The following is a 19,697-nucleotide window of genomic DNA, read 5'->3' as shown; positions in this document are numbered from 1 at the left end:
TTAAAAATAATGTTGGTGGAATGTTAATCATCACTTAAAAACGTTAAGTATGTGACTAGCCTCTTCTTTAGCAACTAAATTACAAACCTTGGCACAACGCAGAGGCAAAAAAAAAATCATCTAAGCTATTATATGTATTATTATGCAGTATATCACAACTATTATAGGCAAGGTCAGGCTAATTAATGTTTTGATTTGGAAAGGCTTATTATGTTGTAGGTTTTAATATTACTAGTACCAATTTGTATCACTCTAATGTGTCACTACTAAAAAAACATTAGCCTGTCTAATTTTTCATACCATCAACAAACAGATGGCTTTGATGGCCTCTTCTTCAGCTTGGGTGAATTTGGTAGAACTTCTGGTAGCTCTGTCACTTTCTGTATTTTGAAATCTGGTAGATCGGATTCCATTTCGTCATATTGTAACGGAATCCATACCGTGCCACCTAATTCTGCTTCTTTGCCACCCTGTATAAATAAGTATTCTTTGTAAATCCCATGTGATCATTGATATTGAATGATTGTGTAGTCAAATATGTATGGGAATTTGGTGAACTCTATTAACTGTTACCTTTATATCAGTTTCCAACTTGTCTCCAACCATGATGCATGTGCTGGCTTCAACGTCGAGAAGCTTGCAGGCTTCGAAGAAGATGTTCTGGTCAGGCTTCTCCCACGGCAAGTCCCCGGAGACAAGCACGCAGTCGAAGTATTTGCGTAGTCCCAACCGCTCAATCTTCTGCCACTGAGCGCGCGATGGCCCGTTCGTGATCAAACCGAGTAGATAATCCTCCCTGTGCCATTCATCGACCAGCCTTTCGTTATTTCACGGCGTATACGATGCTGAAACTCAGCACATGATACAACAAATAGGAATAAGTCCTGGACGCGCCTGCACGCTTCTTAATATAAGCTGCAATTCTTACTACTTTTTACTATTCTTTACATTCGCTTAATTTAAAAACAATAGTGCAGGAGCATTCAGATGATCAAAGTTAAACCCATTTTGCATATAATTTCCTTTTTTTTTTAAAGTACTTGCAAATTATACGCAAACGTCCTTAAATCTAATGCCATGTTGAGATATTAGTTATTTCGAACAAAAAACCCGATTTTCTAAATTAAAACAAGCGATTCAACATAGCGCTCTATAGCGTTATCACAATGGAGATATTTTTAATATGATATAATGGTTTACTAGCATGACCTATAACCCAAATTTTCTTACAAAATGATAAAGTATCTCCATTGCTTAATTAAAATTGTTGAGGCAATAGACATTACCTTCTTGATGTTCTCCCTCACATATTTTACTAATACAATTCAAACCTAAGTGTTGCGCACGCGGCGCCCAGAGTTTAGTCACTCGTTGAGCAACAACTGTTGAAAAACAAGTCATTTATTAGCGACATGCGTTTAAAGCCAGCCCAACATATTGGCAGAGATAAATGGCAATGCACATTTAAATAATCGGACGTTTTATCTCAACAAAAGTTGGAGCTAACTTGTATGACAGTTTCAAAAATCAGAACTGTGGTACACAGTATTATGTGGCATGCAACATTTGATTGCAGTGATGTCAAGCCATATTATTTATTATCTATGATAATGGCATTTATGACGATGACAATGAGTAAATGATGAACTTTACCACATAACACCATGCCAATATTAATTACAAAGTTGTTTTAAGATTTTAATCGTTCATTTTGTCACTCTTCCAAATGTTATTTCGCACTTCTCAATAAGGAATCTTAAAACAGCTTTACGTAAGTGTAATAGGCAATTACTCCGCATGACTGTAAGCGTTTGATATAGGTATTTATAAAACACGCTAGTTTTGTTAAATACGTTACAAAGAAATTGCCACCTAAAAATATTATTACATATTACATCATGGAGAAATATTTCGAACGGCTTCGTATAGATTCTAATAAATATTTCTGCACAATATAAAAATAGCTTTATGGAATTTTCAAACGTACCTTAGAGTTTCTAAAAGATGTATCACATCTGGCGTCAATGCTAAGTACTTAAACCTTAATTTTATCCATTCAGTCGATATATTTTCTGTAACAAGAACATTTTGTATGGTGATTAGCTGCGTTCAGCTTGGGTGGATTTGATGCCTTGGCTGTCTTAGTACTATGGACTACTTTTATTGAGCATATCTATTGACACATTCAGGTTTTTTAACGTTGAAGTATGGGTTCACAGACGCGACAACTTAAAAAAAGCTCGCCAACCATATTTAGCCGCCCTAAGCCCGGTCTTACTCGGCCAATAGGGAAAACGCAGAATACTGCTATTATTATAGTATGTATTTCAGTTTAAGACCCTTAGAACATTCCATTAGAATAATTTTATTAATCAAATAGATTAATATAATTGTACATAATTGTAATATACTAATGTATATAATAGTTTCATTAGACAAAATTATAATCATAAATACTTACCTACTTAAACTGAAACATTTATATTTTTAAGATGTCTATATGAATGACTCACAATCTATTTTAACATCTGGTTCAGTGTTAAATTCGTATAACAAATTGTTTGTTAACTATTTGTAACAAAAAGTATACTAACTGGCAATATGCCTATAATTCTTCGGCAAGGAGTTTCGCCATAGGTGCGTGGGCCACTCGTCTATAGCGTAGGACTCATCATCTGGCTTAGCTCTAAATGCACGCAAGAAAGCCGAAGCACTTTCCGCTGCAATTTCGTGGGATAAACCATAATGATGTTCTAGAATCTCCACGAGCTGCCAAAAATATAAAACGTATGTTATCAAGTGTTTCAAACATTGGTTTCAAATTGAAAATAGTGTATGTTTCAATTGTTTACATAAAATTAAAAGCTAAAAATTAAATTATTTTTTTACTTTGTTTATGATCAAACTAGTAGTCGGATGTTTTTTTTTTGCATGTTTAAATGTCCATATTTTTAAGCACTTTGTACTCGTTCTGATTAAGGCGGAATTTAGAAAAATTGAATTTAATACTTTAATGTGTTACACTATAAATTTCTCAACGGATACATAAATAATAACTTAAAACTAATTTATTTTTGAAGGAAAGGAAATTTCCGGCTTATTAAGTGTCGCTATTCGCTAAAGGTAATTAGGATTTTTCGAAATTCATTCTCGTTGTATTTTAGAAACTAGCAAAACCCAGCTTCACTGGTTTGTTTTTCACATTGAAACGAAAATCCTAAAGTAATTAAATTACTAGGTAGCAGTGGTAGTGTCTATATAAAAAATTAATTGTTTTGGTAACTGTAAATAGGCACTTATTTTGAAATCACAGACAACAAACTTCAATTTTATTTATTTGTATAAATTTTTTAGATAGAATTTGTGCCCTCATCAAGCCAGTCAGTATATAATTATGTAGAATGAGACATATTTGTACTTTGTTATAATATTATCTTACTGTAAGTATTATTTTAGATTTATATTAATAGTTAATTTAAAAATGTAGTTGTTCTCTATTAATTATTATTAAAAATATTTAATTAAAAATGTCAATCTGTATTAAACGGAATGCATGAGAAAATTTACTCTCAATTTTATCCATTAAGCTCAATGAGAAATGGAATGGTGTTGTTTGAAATAAGGAAGTGTCTGTCTAGTCCAGGAATAGTTACGAGGTCAACGTTCTGAACTATTCGATCAGTTCACTCACCTGTTCCTTGGCACAGCATCATATTTGTAAATTGATACTACTACTGTGTTTGAACATCTAATAAATAAAATGATTATGCCTGCTACTCCTATCAAGTACAAACAAATTAGTCTAATAACTATAACTGTAATAAAGCATGTGTTTGTGATGCCATGTGATGTGATGAATACTTTATTTCATTTGAATATAAAGAATAAAAAATCAAATGATTTTGAACACCATTTTTATTAAGATTGTAAATTTTTTCACTTTGTTACAAAATAAGGTTTATTTATAGTAACAAATAACTTTAACTTTATATTAGTTATATTTACAGCAGAAGAAGAATGCAATTTGTTAAATAAAAAAACTTAAGTACATTTCAGTATAAAAGTAATTTAGTACAAAAAAAAGTATATTAAAACAAACAGTTTAATTTAATCTCCAAACAATTTTTTGCCCAAATCCATTAATCTGTGGTTTCTGCACATCTTTAAGGCACCACCTTTCTTCAAAACAGGAATAGCACTTTCATTTGAGTCAACTAACCTACACAGGAAATCTTCAAATGCAGACTTAACATTTGGAGCCAATGTACCAACTTTGACTTTGGCAAGCATTTGAGCTATTCCTTCAGCCCATCCACTTTCTATGGCAAACTCGGATATCCAAGGTATAGTAGTCAGAACTCCACTTAAAGTTTGCATGCCTAAGAACCACAGATCTGCAATTTCATTCCAATTTTCCTTATAAGTCATTGAAACAACAAGTGCATTAGGATCATTTGATTCATCAACATTGTAGGCATCCCAAAGGAATCGTATTGTTGACTGAATATATCTACATATAGAGAAGTCATTTTTCTTCACTTTGCTTGCTTGTTGTTTTAGAAGAAGAAGTCCCAATACAGCGAGGTGTCCATGAAGTACAAGATTTTCAGGTATATTTTTAAGTTCTGGTAAATTGTTAAAAATAAACTTAAGAAGTGTGTTGAATAACATACTGTTTTCTACAACTTTTGGAGCCAATACAGTCAGATTCATGAAAATATTGCAAAGGCTGACCATGGCAGCTCTTGAATCTTTCATATCTTCTAATACTTGAGGATCTAATTCTGGTTCAGGTTGAGTTCTAACCTTCCCTCTTTCAGATTTTGGGACAATTGGTTTCTTATAATGTACAATAGACCAATGAAAGTTCATAGCTTCATAGAGAATATCTTCCTGCTTTAGATTTAGAACAATATCTCTTGCTTTATCTTCCACAACAAGATGGCAAAGTGCTGGTAACATTAAACGCAACAAATCAATTTGACCCAGTAAAGATATTTCAATATTCATTGGCTCACCATCACTTTTATTCTTTTCAGCTAGTTTTCTTGCTCTATAAGCATGAAAAGAGTCATTTGCAAGTGTAAACATGAACGGAAGCAATGCATAAATCTGCTCTCTCATTGCTGTCGTTTCTTGGGCAATCCAGGCCACTAAGACTCTTACCATGGCACATATAAAAACTTTTTCAGGGTCAGGAAGTTTATCTCGGTTTTTGTCATTGGATACTTTTGTTAATATAGAAACAACAGCATTGAATGCTCCTTTAAGACTTGTGTAAACTGATTGTTTTTCTTTTTGTTCTAAGTCTAGCTGATCTGTGCCCATGTAGTTAATTGATAATTCCAACACAATGAAACAAGCGGTAATCAGTTCAGCATTGGCAAAAGCTTGCTTAAAACTTCTATCCTCAAGTTGCATTCGTACCTCAATAGCACATAATTGTAACAATAAGAGGAAGAATTTTTTAGGGTTATCTTCATCATTGAATGTCCACTCAACTCCGAGCAAGTCAATTATATTTGCTGCAAGTTTCAATGCAGGGTCTCTTTGATTTTTACCAATTTTACTTGTTAATATATCATAAAGAGCTTTGTAAATACTTTGTGGCCATGTTTCTTCTGATGATCCTGGTATAACGGTTGTTTTGTTACAGCTGTATAATAATGCACTTAAAATGGTAGCCAGTTCAAATTTCCTTTCAGATTGGTCTGTTGCAAAATCTAATGCTATTTTATTTACTAGAGCATGAAAGGGTTTGGGATCACTTCCCCATGCTGCAGGTCCATACCTACTAACCAACTTAACAAGAATATTAAGTGCTTCATCAGTTTGGAAGCTTTGATGAGAGTAAATCTCCGACATTTTAGTTATGGCACCCACTTCGATGAGGGCTTTTTGACCTGCTTCATGTTCAGCAATACACTGCAGACATGTATATGCTTCACTGATAATGATTAGGTTATCATCATAATCGTCATTGTCGGATGTCTGCACAATGTCAAGGAACACGGGTATATTGGCGAGCATTTCAGGATGTGTGGAGAGTTCCGGTTCATTACAGAAACACGTGAGTATTGACAGAGCAACGGATTTGTAAACTGATGGAGGGCAATCATCTTGAATGTTATTTCCAGTTAAGAGCTTCTTTAAAAACTTAAAACCGATCGCTTCAAACAAAGCCTTCTTTGCTAAAGCATTACAATCTTTGCTTTTTACTAGTTTCGTCACCATAAATAAAGCAGCAAATTTTTCAGTGTCACTTTTTGCAGACTTTAAAATGAGTATGCATTTTTTTATTGGCTCGGATATGTCTCCCATTGTAACGAAACACTCGGTGTGCACAGAAAACGCAGTAGATCACACTCTACTGAGAGCGCGGAGCCGTTGAATCGAGCGAACTGTCTACATCACATTTATAATTAGCACGAGTTCTGTTCCAAAATATCTAAATCTGGACGTCGAGCTCACGTTCTCCAACTATGAAAATTCTATTTATAATACACTGGAACGTGAACGTTAAACACGCGGCTGCAGTCGAAGTAAAACGAAAATTTCAACGACGTAGACCCAATGATGACAGCGCGCGCAGTATTTCGTTCCGACTTCCCATGACCGTGGCAATGTCAAAATATTAAAAAAAATTACTTACCTTACTGCAAGCTTTACTGTCTCCTTTCCGAGTTTGGATTAAAGTATTGTCTAAATCGAAGAATATAGCCGAGACATTATTATTATTGTCTTCATAAATTCTATCCATAATTTATTTTACACCTTGTTTGCAGGAAAACACCACTACCTCTATTTTACTGTATTGCGTCAAATGATTTTGAACGAAGTACTTGCTCGCTCGCACCCATAGAGATTGTAAATATTCATTTCATAATTCTATTTTTAAGTTATTTTGTTTGGATTCCGTGCCATCTATTATAAATTTTAGTAACTACAAAGGCAACAGTAGAATGTTTCTCGACGTCGACAATTACTAGCAGTCTTAACTGGTAACTTTTTCGCCTTTTCAACGTTCAACTATTTTGCCTATTGCGTTGATAGATGGCGTTAAATAAAAACACGTACCAGTCTGTAAATGTGAATTTGTTGCAAATTGCTAAACATGAATAATCATTTCGAAAATTTTATTAAAATATACCGTAGATACTATAAAATTAAACTAATTTATGTATTTAAATGTAATTAATATTATAAAAACACAAGTTACAAACATAAAAATAATAATTTTATGTTTATAATTTGTATGAGTATAAAGTTTGCTTGATTCTCGACTATTTACTTATTACGTTATTTTATGAAAATTATTTAGTAACTTAAGAAAAAGATTATTTTCAAATCGATCGATTTGTTTTATTTATATTTGTATTTACCTAAAGATATTAAAGATTCGATTTTTTTATTTATCTCAGATCTTCGTCATTTATGAACCGACTAGGCTAATTATTATTTGATCTTGATAGATGGTTGGTAAGGATACATTATTATGTGCTTATTATAGTCTAGACACTAAACGAACAACAATTGTTTTTTTAATTTTTTTTTGGCATAGGTTGGCGGGCTATCGTATGGCCCACCACCAATGGTAGACAATGGCGCTGTAAGAAATATTAACCATTCCTTAAATCGCCAACGCACCACCAACCTTGGGAACTAAGATGTTATGTCCCTTGTGTCTGTAGTTAAACTGGCTCACTCACCCTTAAAATCGGAACACAACAATATTGAGTACTGTTGTTTGGCGGTAGAACATCTTATGAAAGGGTGCAGACGGGCTTGCACAAAGCCCTAACACGATGTAAAATGCCTAATTTAATGCCTATCGTGTTTTCTGGCAATATTGCATTGTTTCGCATAACATCGCATCGGATCGCATCTTATCGTATCGCGTCGTTATTATGACCATCAATCGTGATTTATTCATTCTACTGAAATATGTATTTTCAATATTCATGGAATACACGTATACTATATATAAAATATATATAAGAGTAAATTCTAAATATTTAAAATTATTATAAAATTTCAGACTAATATTTTAAAATTATTTCCTTATGCAAAATAAGCATATAGAAATGCATACATACCTATATATTAAGAGAGAATAAACGAAGGTGTATAAGAGCTTGCTGGTTTCAAACTAAACGTTACCTACGTTTAGTTTGTCACCATCACCACGACCACTAGCTAAATTCACTATTTGAATATTGTTAAATGTCATTTTATTTAGATTTATATAAAATAATCAACAAAATATAACTACTAAATCAAGGCGGCGATATCTTTAAAAAGAACCACGAGAAAAAACTGTTCGTAATGTTATTGAAAGAGTTCAATATATAGAAACATAGAGTTTCGGTACTAAAATAAATATACATTTAAGTTTATTATAACATTGAAATATAATAAATAGCTACGAGGTAAGTAGTAAGCTAACCCGCAAGGGAGTAGACGGGACGGTGAAGAGGGCATACGAGAGCGTTCTAGCCAAAACGGCATAAGAGAGCGTCCGTACCGATTGCCAATGCCTCTATGGGGGCGAACGATCCGTATTAACTGTGCCCTCAAGGCAATGAAAAGCACAGGAAAGGTTTAAAGTTCTTTTGAATGATATTACATTCATGGCATATTGTGGTACTTAATCTTTAAATGAGATAGGAATATCTAATAGCTTCCTTGCTTACCCTTTTTCAGAGAAAGCCAGGTTGCTGTACGAAATGGTTCAAATAGGTATTATAGTAGCATAATATCTAATTTGGCTATAATAAGGGTGACATACACAAAACTTAAACAAACTTAATGAAATTTTACACAAAAAAATGGTACGTAATCAATAAATAATTTTAGATTTAAAATGTTTAATACCAGCAATCGCTGCATTGCTTGTAAGCACATTTTGTACATCATATCGTACAAGCATATAGTTGCTTGTACAAGGCCTACAAATGTGTAATATGAGACTGGCTGAGATGAGTTACGATCAAGGGACACGTCATACTTTGAACAGCGAAATTCCTCTATATCAACAATGTTTAGGAGTATAATATCCCGGCGCGGATGAGCCTTTTTATTTACGACATTAATGTTGCCTCTATGAAGCCTTCTTATCCAAACATAACGTTATTCGTAACAAAAAATATTCGTAAGATCTTATTCAAAAGGATAATTTTGATAAAACACTGATTAATTTCGTTAATCAAATATAATTTGGCAAATATCGTTTATGATATCATATACAAAAATTATTTAATCCAATTCTTATACAATAATATTTAATAAAATAATAATAAACGGCTGCGAGTAAACAAAATTTGATTTATTTGATATAATCTTTATTTTTTAAATTCCATCATCATATTCCTTAGTCGAAGAAAAGAAATTCGGCACGAACATACGGTTATTGGGGTGATGCAGTCATAGAAAAAAATCCCACAAAGGGACAAAGAAACGTATGTAAGAAATTTATACGTGGCACCCGTTCGAGGGTTTTTAGATTTCCTGTCACGCACAGACCTCGGCCACAGACCTTATTTGCCAAACATACCAAGTCAATGCCGATTTCTTACGCACACATTTTGTGCGGTCATTACATTCTCACTGCTTGTTTCGTATCGTTGAGAGGTTTTCGAAATTTTTTTTTTTTTTGTATATTGAGGTAGGAATTGTATTAATAATGTTACAGCTTTGAAAAATATTCTAAGCTGCAAAATAGACGCTATTCACTGCAGAGAGCGGTACTACAGCTGTATAAGAAAAAATGAAAAACGTAAACAAAATTAAAGAAAATTGTTATCGACAAACTCTAATTTTAACTAATGTGTACTATTTGTCATTAAAAATTTCATTTAAAAAAAGGTTTTATCATTTTGGTACCAAATTTAGATGAGTGACTTGCAGTTTACAAAGAAATAAAATCAAAACAAAACCTGTCATAATTTTCGAAATTCATAAAAAATCTTTTGAATAAACGCGAAGTTTCGCGGTGGACCCATTAGCAATAATAAAATTATTATTAACTGTAATTTTAATTCATCGATCTTAGGATTTTTATTATTTCATTCCGATTCGGTGGTAAAATATTGGTAAATTTTATGTATATTAGGGTTAGCTTGTTTAAAGCAAATTATTCAACCATTATTTTTTAAAACAAGAATAATAGCATTAATTTAATTAGGTATTGAAAACAATTTGTCAAAAGGATGGAGTATAAAACCAGAAAGTTAATAAACTTTTGGTTAGTAAAATTTGCAAAGCAGCATTATTTTGTTAGACTTCTTTTATTTGCAGCTTGATCCACAATAGTTGTTATCAACAGTTGAAGTCCTTTAGCTGAATAGCGGCGTCCAGCATCAATTAACTTACTATGCTCATTAGCAGAACATTTTCATTCAGAGACCGTAATCTCGTTTCTTTGGTGTAGCCATATAACTAAATGTTCTGTATCACGTGTTAGCTAACATGCTGACTTCGGTCTCACGCAGCTGACTCCCAATTATTGTGATTTCGCCGTATTTAGTATTGACAGCACGTAACCTATTTGCCTAAATTGTCTCCATTTACTTTTTGCCAAGAGTTCGATTAATGTTGTTAGAAGTTTTTGACTTACTTCGAATGTTGTTTATGTTTGAAACGATCGGACAAATATTAATGTATATAAATCAACTAAGATTATATTTTTTAAATAAGAATTCTTTAGAAATAGATATATATATATATAAAAGGTAGTGAAAGTAGATATATATATATATATATATATATATATATATATATAATAAAGCTACAGTCTAATTATCATTGACTAATTATTATTCACTTTTGTGCCTGTCGGTGAATAGGTCATTCAGTCACTCAAATGTGATTTTACTTACACAAGGATTTTCACATTCACATTTCACATTCTATTGACTTATAACGGTAATGATTCGTTTTAGATTCTATTTCGATCCAACTTTCTTCCTCACAAAAATTAACCTCAGTTTAATCACAACTGAGGACGAATTCCACTTATTTATATCGGTTACGACACGACTCCGATTTTATTCTGATCCAATTTCGACCGAACCGCAACTGGATCGTTGCATTTGTAGAATAGGAAAACAGCAACCATTATGTTTCGATTCCATTGCGATAAACTGTCAATTTGTTATTAGAATTGGGGCCCTGTTGGTTCAGTAAATTTTTCTTCAACGTCGAACATGAGATCAATAAAATCAGTAGTGCTTCACCGGATTCGTTTCCGCAATCGGTTAAGATCCATATGCTTAACAATCGTGCCTTCATAGCATGTACTGAGCCATGAATCCAAATGTTGAAAGAACTGTCTTTCTGAAAAAATAAAATATTTTTTTATTAATCTGGAAAATGAGAGTAATAGTTCCTAGAGCTCTAGTCCAAAATATATTTTTGTATCAATAATGTTTACACAAAGTAAGTCGTGGCCAAATTTACTTTGATATTTTTTTTATATAAAGAATGGAGTGAAACCTTTTTTAGCTGTACGTAGACGTCATAAAACATCAGTATGGATTCGCAGGCTCTGTCGCGCTTTTAAGCGAAATATGGTCAGATCAGAGCTGCCCGCGTTTTTGGATTAAAATAGCATGCATATTAACTGGCTTTACTTTTGTAAGTACATTACGGCCGCGAATTGTGTGGTAATAAACTCAAAATCTTGAGCCTTGTTTTTTTTGTAAAAATCTTTGGAAATTTATAGGTGCGAGTGGGACTCGTTAGTTTAAAGACTAAATAAAAAAAGACAATATCTTATACATACAAAGTCCTCAATCCGTCCGGAGACGTCTCCGGACTTGTGACATCAGCCACCCATAGAGATTATGCACCCATTTAAACAGCAACATAAATACAAGCATTATTGACCATATTGGCATGATTTTGATGCATTTGCAAAATATAATAATAAAGTTATCACTTTGAAATATTTCAGTTTAGTATTCATTTATTTGTGTCTCCGCGATTGCTTCGTATACAAGTCATTTTAAGACCCAATATTTTTGTATATTGTTAAATTGCATGAAACTCCTGTTCGTCTATCAAATTGCAAGAACATCTTACCGACAATCTTTCTATTTTAAACAAAATATATTTGTCTCTGGATCCGCTACCATCTCTTTGGAAGGCTCCAGCGTCCCCAAGGGGCGATATCGCCTTCCTGGGAATCTACGTACTAAACAACGCTTTGTTTTGCTGTTCCTGCTTGAATGCTCAGATAGCCAGTGTATTTACAGGTGCATTCCTAATATGTTTTATGATTATCTATGTATATAATGTATGGTGTAGAAAAATCCTAAATAGAAGAAAAGTAATAGATAATTATGCATAAATTGTTTTTTTTTCCATTAAGCAGAAAATAATGTGGTCAAAATTTAAGAGTTTTATCAGCATTCCAGTTTTTTTCTCAGTTTAAAAAAATATATTCATATAGATATACATATTTTTATTTAGTGTATTTATTAAGTACTGATACTAAATATACAACAGAATGTCTTACAACGTTCACAGTTTTTAGTTATTAGACAATACAAACCGCTATATCTCTGCGTTTTAAATCTGTGATATTTTCGAAAATATTCATTTAAATTACATTTTGTAAATGGCCATATTGATCTACATTAAATCCACAATGTATTTAAGGTACTTAATTTGATAAGGATCAATGCTGTATTGCTTAAAATCGCTTCGAAAATAAGCCATTATTTCTCGTAAAAAGTAAAGGATAAAAAATGATTGTTGTGGGCTATCCCTAAGAGATAGACATACCACAGCGGACTTTTTTGAAGATCTTTTTAAGGAGTACAATACTGTAGTACATTATTTTGATCTATCTCGTAGGGTGTTTATTTGCGACATCACTTCATAAACCTCTAAAATTATCAGTGTTTCTCTTCTATATTGAGCATGTATTATACATATAAACCTATTAATCATCTATTTTAAAATTTTTTTAAAACCTATTAAATTATCTATTAATAAAAACCGCATCAAAATCCGTTGTGTAATTTTAAAGATCTAAGCATACATAGGGACAGACAGCGGTAAGCGACTTTGTGTTATGCTATGTAATAATGATGATACGTTTATAAAAACGACTAAAGCATATTGTATCGATTATAGCATTAAGCATATATCGCGAACATCGCTATATTTAATATTGCAATTTATTGAAACTAAACATTTAATTTTACTTCTGCACTTTAAAGAACAGATTTTGAAGTTTTGCAGTTGCTTTATCTCTTATAACATTCATAATGTCTTAAACAAGAATATCGGCTTTATTGGCACGAGGCAATCTGTTATTAAGGTAGGTAAAGGTAGGTGGGTAAACATAGTCATTGTTGTGTAGTCAATCCATCCGACAGCCGACGATTTATACCGGGCAAACATAGCCCGTATCTGCGCCTTGCACCTGCCTTATCCTGGTACGTCGTGTGAATACACCGCGCGGTTCTTCCTAAGCCGATTAGTAACGTGATGTAGATGTCCAACTTTCAGGATGTTACTTTCCTGGTACATTTTATAAATGCATCTTAGACTACTGACAGTGACAATTTCAGCTTTGAAATTATACTACAAGTTTTATTTGCTTTAGAATTAAAAAAACATGTTCATACGTAAGTACTAAATACGTCGCCCTTATTGTCGCTATACTTATATAGTCACTCTTTTTGAATATGCGAATTTTATACACAAAAACATGTCATTGCTCTAAATATAGATGTGTTATTGACAAAGTAGCAGTAATACTGTTAGTCTAGACGACATTGGTAAATTAGTCTGTTTTGGACAAACAGCAAACTTTGGCCATGAGATTCTATTCCATTCAGCGCGAATCCTTGTTTTCCTGCTTTATATTTTTATCTTCCACCTTCGAAATTGTCTCTACAATTCACTTTATCAGCTTATAGGATACGGAGTAATAAGTTACTGTTAAATCCTAAGAATAAGATAATTATTTGGGATCGACGTGTCAATAAGCAGCATGCGTTGTAACAACCATCTATTTTTCCGCGCACTATCTTTGCGCACTAAACGCTTTGATTTGAGAATAAATCGTTTATTTATTATTTTTATTATTTCAGATGTTATTTCAGCGTATGCAATATTGTTGATTGAATTGTGATTTCGAAAGCTGATGAGACCAATTTTGAAATACCTCTTAAATGTTCACCCTTTGATCCTGGTGCTGTAAGAAATATAACTAATCCTTACATTGCCAATGCTTCACCAAATTTGGGAGCTAAGATGTTATGTCTGTTATGTTTGGCAGTGGAAAATATGATGTGTGGGTGGTATCTAGTGGTGGTAGTTCATACGGGCATGATACACCACCAAGTTAATTTTTATTTTATATCATAGTCTCGAGTACAAAAATTATATCCACTTCAAGATATTAGATATGCTACTTGTATCGCAAGTTCCACCAAAGTCCCGACGATGATTGGAGACAAATTTTAATTGTCACTTATTATCTTTAATCGACTTTAAAGCATAATATATAAGAGATTCTCTTCGACATAATTGTTTTATATTAAGTCGTACTTTGACATAAGCATCTAACTATAATTTCTTAAAACAAAGGAAATTTGAAGAAGTATTTTGTAAAACAGACACATCAGCGATTTAATATTGTACGTGCTAACTACTGAAAGGTTTATAATGATTTCGTGACACAACAGTTCATATTGTTCAGCGTTACATAATGTCTAGTAAAAGTTGCAGTTGACAAGATTAGCTACTGAGTTTATTTTCTTCTTGTTAGAATTTAAATTCTAACCAAACAGAGTTCCAGTACTTGAGAGCCTCATTGAAATATACATTTCTTCTAAAATATGTCTTATTACGTTTGTGGCATAGTGTAGATAGAATTGGTATTAATTAATCTAAAACTATTAGTTAATATTTATCATGATTGTTGTTTTATATATTACTAGCGGCCCGGTACGTGCTTCGCTACGTGTAAAGTGATATAATACAAAAATGGGTTAGAACATCGATTCATTTCTTAAAAAAATATATTTACTTAATTGCTAGCTATTTAAAAAAATAATTCAAAACATTTGGATAAACAATATTTTTGGTTTTTCCATTTTGAGTGTGAATAAACAAACGGCTGGGGGTACCGACTCTGGAACAGGCAACATATAGTTGGCCGTGTGAAAAACATGATTCATGGTAGCCATCGTCACCTTTCCAATGCAATATTGGGTATTGGGTACTGGTGGATGAGTTTACTCATTTTTAATTGATACATACTTTTAATTTGACCGACAATTCCTCGTCTAAAAAATCTCCATTAACAAAATGACCCGCCATTTATTGAAATCATTTGTTACAAAAAATGTGATAAATGAAGAACCACTCGACCGATTTTGTGCAAACTTCACATAAACCACCTAATAAATAGTCCAAACAAACCCTGAAGATTTTGTTTGGATAGATGAGCCCGTTCTTGAGTTATAAAGTGACAACGAAAAATGCCACTTATTTTTATATATAAGATTTATTAAAAATATAATTTATGTAAATGTATATTTATGGTTAGCCACCAATTATAATAATGTGTAAATGATTTTTTTATATAGATTTTATCTTTACTATTTTTAAATGTGTTGGAATATTTGTCCTATCGCAATAATACAACTGGCTACAGAGAACTCTTCCTGAGAGAAAGTATTTTATTGTATATAAGGTATCGTTTGAAAACTTTGATAGTCTGATTCGGGATTGCCTTTGATATAACAAACTATTATTATGTAATAGTTCCATATCAATTTAGAATTTTAGGCGGTAATCTGAAATCGTTAACCATCAAACCACTGCGTTATTCTTACAATCATCGAATTGTATCATATTAATGAATATAGATTAACTATTATAGTAGGGTAGCTCTATTAGTCCTCTTAATATTAATTATTAAAACTGGCAACAAATCAGTCACCAACCGATCTTCTTGGTATAATAATATTTTTTTAAACTAAGAATATTATAATAAAAAAAAACACTAGAATCAGTAATTTGTCATTGAATAATATTAATCAGTAAGTTAAGCTAATTTATAATAAAATAACGACAAAAATACCTAACGTTGATTCAAAATAAGCTACGCCGCAGGAGATTCAGTGAAAAATATACTTTGTACAACGAAAGAGGTAAACAATATTGCTGAATTAAACTTTTTGGGAGTTCTGAACTTTATTAAAACCACGACGTCGCAGTTTGCTCTGGGATACGGATGTACTGAACTCGCAGCGTTAGATATTGTGCAATGCAGACGTATGAAAGTTTGATCTTACATATAAAACGTCATAAGTTAAGCTTGGACCGAAATTGTAAAATTAACCAATACACTTGAAAATAGTGTTATTTTATTGTTATTAATTTTATGTATACAAACAGACAATGCAGAATTTGACATAGGTATATATATATATAAAGATGACAATTTTTTTGTTTGTATGTAGGAGGTAATCTCAGAGTGAGAGCTATAGCACAACCATAATTATTATACCCTATAGGGTATAATTATATTTAAATCATATCATTTTCTTTATTAATAAATTGTACTTTTTCGAAGCCGGCAGTTCGATAGTATTCGTATAAAGAGGATATTTAATGTAAAATAAAATATTTAAAAAAATAAGAAATGGTAAGTGTTCTTATTCATGTACGAAACACCAAGTTTTTTTCTTCCGTATTAGATCTTCGAAAACATAAATAAATAAATCAAAACTTACATTCTTTTGACATACGTTTTACCTAAATACAGTCGACAATCTTAAAATAAAACTACTACCATACTGATATAACAAAATATTCAACGATGTAGAGGATTAAGACATCAGAAATTATGAAGAAGTTATTATCAAGACAGGTTAACATGTTTGAAAAGTAAAGTACCAGGACCTCAGAAATAACGCAGAACTGTAGCACGCAAGGATTTCGCGGTCTGACGCTCGCTCAGCGTAGAAGGCGCAAATAGAGCAATCGCTTAATTGATAGCGTGACTTCTTAACTCGCTTGCAACTTTGATGAATCAGTTGACTGACGTTAACAAGCCGTCGTTTTCTAATCTTTACCTTTTTGATATCAAATTATTAACCTTCACTTATCACTTACTTATAGTATACTGAATAAATTGATATACGAATAGTCTTTGCTAAAGCGACAGACTAAAAGAAATATAAGGAAAATAAATATTCAAATCAAAACTTTGAGTTTATTTAAAAGCAGTTAAAAGATTCAGCTTAATAAAATGACTCTTTGAAAACCTTTTAATTCATCCTTTTGCCTTCTTGGGGGAAAAGGCTCCGGTAAATAAATTTAGACGCGAACACAAATAAAGAATCTCGACGACTTCGAGACTGTTTGGACTGAGAAATTAGTATCATTCTTATTAAAAAAACATCATTTGATACTGTGTTTTTATAAACTATTTATAATTCTTGATTTTAATATCTGAAAAGATCCTAATTTATGGTAACTTTCAAATTTGATTAAATTAACCAAAACAATTGTTGAATTTCATATTTTGTAACAATTTAAATATTTGACTTTATTTTAACAGCTTGTATGAGATGCAGACGAAATAATATAAGCTACCCATGAAAGTTTTTTTTTTATATTTGAATATTGGTTGAAGTTCATTCATCCCAGGTATCCAGAAGTTCATAATGTTTACAGCAGTGATATTAATTTATAAACTTTTTATATTGGAGTATATTTTTTGTCGTACGTAAATATAGTTTGATATATAAACCGCAACAGCGGGCGAGCTGTTAGATTCAAATAATTCTCTTACGATATTGGAAGAAGGACTAAGGAGTTATTGTATTCATCCAATGTATAGCTGAATTCCATTTATCATAAATATTGTATGAAATATCACAAATATACAATTCATAACTCTTAAATTTTCAAATGTAGAATATGATATGAATTCTATTTTATCAGTAGTATTATGATAGTAAGATTTTATACACTTGATACTAGAATTACGGCATTTAGTATTCCAAAATTGTATGAATATTGTATTATGTTGAAGCAAAGGTAATGAATATCATGCAAATGGCAGTCTCTAATGAAACTCTACCAATGTATTGCGCTTCAGCTCTCAAGAGACACGAAATTTCATGTCAAGTTGCGCTAATTAACCAATGCACACGATGACTGCGAATTATATTTTAATACACACACTTGTAAGCAAATATATCTATTTTTATATTATGATGCTGAAGTAGTATTATATACCAGTTCGATTTGAATTTTTTTCTGTTTGACAGTTCGTTTATTGAGAAAGATTAGAGAACAGATAAAACAGAAAATTTACGAAACATAAAAAGCAAGTGTACTTATTATTAATTTTAATTACGTTGACTTTGCAACTAATGTAAATATAAAATGTTACTATACATTTAACATAAGGTAGTATTGATAACATATAGTACAATATGTTTTATTGTAGAAATTTTTAATAAAATAATTTCCTTAATTTCACTTTAAAATTTTCACATTTGCAATTGTTTTATTAGTATTTTAAAGGAACCCTTAACTGAATAGTGTTGCCCGGGTGGCAATTAACTCGCGATGTTCATTAGCAAGTTGTTTTCATTCAACGCTCGTGCTGCCGTATCTTTGGCACGGCCGCGCACCCTATTCGGTATCGCGTGTTGGCTAATGCGCTGACATCTTTCATCTTCTCTATTACAGGTTTTATACCTGCATTATAATCAATGGGTAACCGCTTAATTTATATTAAATTTGCTTTTATATACATATTGAGTTTTCTTCTATTTTTTTAATGATGGTAACAGGATGTTAGCAAAATACATTTCCAAAAGTTGTTTTTTTTCATGAATGTTTAATTTTCACTATCTTTGAAACGATGATATGATGATTAAGTCGTACAGATTTTTTAAACTAGTAAAGAAGACTAGTTAGCTGCATAGGACGTATTATAGTGCATAAGTGTGTACGAACACAAAACGTGCACTCACTATTCCCTCATTCTAATAATTTAATGTTGGGATGGGACTGCAAGTCTGACTCCGCCGTAAAGAGTTCAGATGCAGCGTTACGTGCTTTCCCAGCACGTAAGTGTAGACACTGTCAACTTCCGCAATTTGTGTTGATATTATGTTAAAACTTAATGATTTCTCAGTTTTATTCGATAATAAAATTAAATAATTGTCGCTTCACCTTTGTACCTAGGACGAGTAGATAACGAGACAGTAAGAACTATGATATAATACTATAGATATTTAATGTAATTTTTTGCCTATTTTAACCTTTATTACTTGTACATACTTATATATTGAATTATTTTGTACATATATTTAGTTTTAATACTTTGTGTTGGTATTTTTACTATATTATATTAAAAATCAAACACGTGATTAAAATCTTTTATTATACAAGATCAAAAATTGTGTGTACTATAAACTTACTTCTTATTCTCTAAGGACATCAAGGTATAGTATAGTCGTCCTTCCTGTGGTTACTTTGTCTAACAATGGGCGATAACTGACAGTAGCAGTTCGAAGACAAAGAGCTCGCTCCGCACTTTTATAATTTACTCACTTTTCCCTTTGAATTTGTTTTTAACATTTCCCTTTTTTGAATGTCTGTTATCTTGGATGCCTTCCTTACGCTTTTATACCATTCAGGTTTGGTTC

General features: G+C 31.9%; 2 protein-coding genes across 2 annotated transcripts; both read right to left on the bottom strand.

Moving 5' to 3' along the window:
• Positions 1-114: 114 nt before the first annotated feature.
• On the bottom strand, positions 115-6,872 carry LOC113404295 (N-acylneuraminate-9-phosphatase). Its single transcript, XM_026645162.2, has 5 exons — positions 6,653-6,872; positions 2,595-2,769; positions 1,988-2,072; positions 574-796; positions 115-470 (listed from the first exon to the last, which is right to left on the bottom strand). The coding sequence occupies exons 1-5, from the start codon at positions 6,758-6,760 to the stop codon at positions 303-305; spliced, it is 759 nt and encodes a 252-aa protein (XP_026500947.1). The 5' UTR covers positions 6,761-6,872; the 3' UTR covers positions 115-302.
• Positions 3,901-6,614, bottom strand: LOC113404294 (neurochondrin homolog). The gene has a single exon (XM_026645161.2). It carries the CDS (start codon positions 6,319-6,321, stop codon positions 4,108-4,110), a length of 2,214 nt encoding a protein of 737 aa, XP_026500946.1. The 5' UTR covers positions 6,322-6,614; the 3' UTR covers positions 3,901-4,107.
• Positions 6,873-19,697: the final 12,825 nt, after the last annotated feature.

Source organism: Vanessa tameamea, chromosome 19 (genome assembly GCF_037043105.1).
Source record: "Vanessa tameamea isolate UH-Manoa-2023 chromosome 19, ilVanTame1 primary haplotype, whole genome shotgun sequence".
NCBI lineage: Eukaryota > Metazoa > Arthropoda > Insecta > Lepidoptera > Nymphalidae > Vanessa > Vanessa tameamea.
The sequence above is the reverse complement of the archived record's forward strand: the minus strand, read 5'-3'. Positions and strand labels throughout refer to the sequence as shown.